We start from the raw sequence: 3,726 nt of genomic DNA on the forward strand, positions 1-3,726 counted from the left end.
TTTATTTCAAATTCAATTTTTAATTTAGAAATATAGAATCCTGCACAACTCTGTTCCACATTTTTACACATCTTTTCCTAAAGCAAACATTGGTTAAGTTACAGATTTTTTTCATTACTACAATAAAAGCTCCAAAATTGTTCTACAAAAAAAAGAACCAAATATTTCTTTTGACAAAATAGCAGCAGTTTGTATGTACAACATCTACAAGTTTGGCATCAGTCAATTTGTGGCGAGTCTCCATTCATTTGTTCATAGACAAAGTATGTAACGTGGAGGTGGCTGTTGGCAGAGGCTGGCAGAGTGTACACGGGCAAGGCATGCCGGGGAAGTGCCTGTAGGAGCCACCGAGGTGGAGTGGGTCCTTAAGAAGGCCCTGCACCGGAGCATGAAAGCCCAGGAAGCTAGCTGATGGAGGGGAATGAGGAGCAGGAGCAGAAGAGGGAGGAGAGGAGTGATGCTGCAGAGCTGCAGGCGTGCTGGCCACCAGAGAGTGAAGAGACTGGGCCAAAGGATGCAGAGGAAGGTGAACAGACGTGGCTGCAGGGTTGATTGCTGGGTGGGCAGTAGATCGGCTCTGGGCAGCATTGCCACCTCCATAAACATCCCCAACCAGTTTCTTCATCTCCTCCAAAGAGCTCGACAGCATTAGGATGTAGTTGCGAGCTAGAAGCAAGGTGGAGATTTTGGAAAGTTTGCGAACAGAAGGTCCATGAGCGTAGGGCATAACCTCCCTCAGGCCATCCATGGCCTGGTTTAGGTCGTGCATCCTCTTCCTCTCGCGGCTGTTAACTTTGAGTCTTAGATCTTGCATCTCCTCCTTGCTGAGGTCGGACCTGTTCTTGGTTTTCCCACCTCCGCCGCAGTGCTCCATCCTGCCTTGTTCGGCCTCACTGTCAGTTCTGTTCTTCTCGCAGTATTTCTGAAACATATTTTTTGAGAAGAAGCTCCCTGCAGAGTCATCCACCACCAGGTCTGGAGATGAGGAACGGCTGCATGTGGAGCTGGCGTCTGAATCCATTCGAGTCTTTTTTTTAAATAACCCTGAACTCTTGATTTTAAAGAATAACAGAGAATCTTTGCTGCACAGTCTGTCCACAGAGGTGAAAGTGTCTGAAATCTATCACGGCGTGGGCCTGCTGGTGTGCATTTATATTGCGGACACAACAAAGGAACAAAAAGCTGCATAATGAGACATTTAGGGCCACAGCCAATTGCAGAAGGGACACACTTTCACCCCCCTCTCACACCTCCTTCCTGCACCCCCCCACTTCACCTTCCCACACCCCCTTTAACTCCCCTAATCTAATGAGTCTCTTACACATTAACAAAATTAGGGATATGTTCACATACTTTTTTAAGCTTTTGTCTACTCTAAAGAACCAAAATCTAAACAACTAATGCTTAAAATGATCAACAACTCATCAAAGTATTCTTTTTTTTAAAGTTATAGTTAAGAGGAAAGTAAAAGTGGTGACCTCAGAGTTCAACAGGCAACCCATTTTATTGCTGTCTGCCGTGGCATTGGATAGATGATGCCTCCAAGGCCTTATTTACATATGGTTTCTATGAGACACTTTGAGGAAAGGTAGGAGGCACCATATGAGGTGGCTTAAACATGTAAAGCATGGATGACTAGGTACGATTCAACCAGGAGTTAAGACAAAGGAGGTCAAATACATTTCTACTCATCTCTCCAGTCTGTGAAATCACATTACTGTCAACAAGGGGGTCATTGTTTTAAGAGATAGTTTAAATGATACTGAACAAGAGGACACAGCACTGCCTCATGATTTAATTGTAGGGTTTCTAATTGTTAAATATCTAGGTTTTTATTGGAATACTCCAATAAAATCCTCCGTTTCTCACCTTTAAAAATTGAGGACGCAAAACATTTCTTGACCGATTTGGACGTTCTGTTGTCTTGGTTCAAACACATCTGAACAAAGGGATGTTTTTCTTCATGCAGCACCAAATAAATCCTCAAGTTTGTTCTTTGTGGTGGAGAGTAAGAGCTGCATTCATCAGAGCAGCAAAAGGGATTTTCTTGAATAGATTCATGCAGGGAGCTACAAACTCATAAAAGTCCTTCAAAGAAACATTTTTGAAATCGGAAACTACAATTTAAAAACTGGTGTATGATTTGGGGGCTTTTAAATGCACAAGGATGAAGGTAGGGACATTGAAATGTTATACATGTCTGCATAAAAAGTGTTTCCATTTTGTAAAAGAAAAAGGGAGTTTAAAGCCTTTTTGATAGTGCTTGAAAATGCACACTTATGTCATGTTTCTAAATTAGGCAAATTGATTGGTAATAGGTGCCAGGATGAACCAAACATGATATTTTTTATTCAAACCATTATAGCAGATTAATTTTAAACAGATATCAGTGGAAGTAGTGAGGTATCAGGAATATCCAGGGTTTTTTTTCCTGCCAACTGCCGGTCAGATGGGTAAAATTACAGTTAGCTTAATTACAGCAGCACCCTGAAACTGTAGTTTATTTACTCACCAGTAGCATAACTCAAATATCATGTGAACCTGTTTTATGCTCCTATTATTACTGAAAAGATATTAAGAATTTACTGTGTGGTCCAAAAAAAAAAAAAAGAATAAATAACATAAGCAAACGCAAGTAACAAAAATTATTATATTTTTTAATTGTTGAATTTTCCTCCCTCATGTGGTGGAGTGGTGGCCTAGTGGTTAGAGCATAGAGCTTGGAATCCTGAGGTTTCTGAGTTCGTGCCCCACTCCCACAGACTGCCACTTTGGGTCCCTGTGGAAAGACCCTTAATCCCACACTGTTGCCACTTGCGCCACACAGTGGCAGCCCACTGCTCCCCAAGGGGATGGGTTTACCACAAATGGTTTGCATGTCTGAATATAATCTTCCCTAATTTACTCCACATGAATTCAAAACTTAAAGGCATTACCAGTCTGTTACACTGCAAAAAATTTAATCTAAATAAGTCATATCCTCCTTAAAATAAGTGTATTTTTTCTTGAATTAAGTATTTAAGTGAGACACTTTGCCAATGGAACAAGATAATTTACTCTTAAAATAAGAAAAAACAATTGCATTTTCTTATTTCAAGTGCATAATATCTAGATAACTTATTTTAAGAGTAAAAATACTCATTCTATTGGCAACTCATCTTATTTACCGGCTCAAATTAAGGGTAAATACACTGTACACAATACATTGTTACTCATTTTGAGATAGTTTTTGCAGTGTAATAGGCCAAATATTAAATCTTGTTTATTTTGATCAATCAGCTCATGTCAAAAAGATTTTGAGCCAAATGAAATTACTTTCTGGAGGATATTTAGTTTCTTTAAAGACATGTAAAGAAAACAAAGTGTTTTGTGTTGCATTAAATTGCTTCTCTGACTTGTATATTATGTACAAGATGAATCTCATAGATTGCATTTTGCTTAGTTTTGAACTTTCAAGCAAGAAATCTTCCCAAACTGATTCCACTCACTGAAGAGGTTCTAAAGACCCCCCACCATTGCTCCATCATGGGGGTGTTTGATCAGTCAATATTAAGGGATTTAATCATTAAAGGAACATTAAAAGCTAACATAAGTACGGTTTTTGAAGCATATGGATTTTCTCTTTTTTCAGGCCCTGAGCCAAAAGGGTTCAGGGTTTTGATCTGTTAATTGGGTCAGGTTCTAATTAACAATGTTAGACAGAATGTTCTGGTCTTAAATGAGTTT

General features: G+C 39.5%; 1 protein-coding gene across 1 annotated transcript; it reads right to left on the bottom strand.

Annotated features, from left to right (window-relative positions):
• olig4 (oligodendrocyte transcription factor 4) lies at window positions 1-1,123 on the bottom strand. Its single transcript, XM_038292745.1, has one exon. The coding sequence runs from the start codon at window positions 1,019-1,021 to the stop codon at window positions 245-247; it is 777 nt and encodes a 258-aa protein (XP_038148673.1). The 5' UTR covers window positions 1,022-1,123; the 3' UTR covers window positions 1-244.
• Between the last annotated feature and the right edge of the window lie 2,603 nt (window positions 1,124-3,726).

Source organism: Cyprinodon tularosa, unplaced genomic scaffold, assembly GCF_016077235.1.
Source record: "Cyprinodon tularosa strain WSP-4 unplaced genomic scaffold, ASM1607723v1 ctg316, whole genome shotgun sequence".
In the NCBI taxonomy this organism is placed as follows: Eukaryota; Metazoa; Chordata; class Actinopteri; order Cyprinodontiformes; family Cyprinodontidae; genus Cyprinodon; species Cyprinodon tularosa.

Excerpts from the sequence above, each read along its gene's own strand:
- olig4 (XM_038292745.1), bottom strand. The coding sequence starts at position 1,021 with ATGGATTCAGACGCCAGCTCCACATGCAGCCGTTCCTCATCTCCAGAC.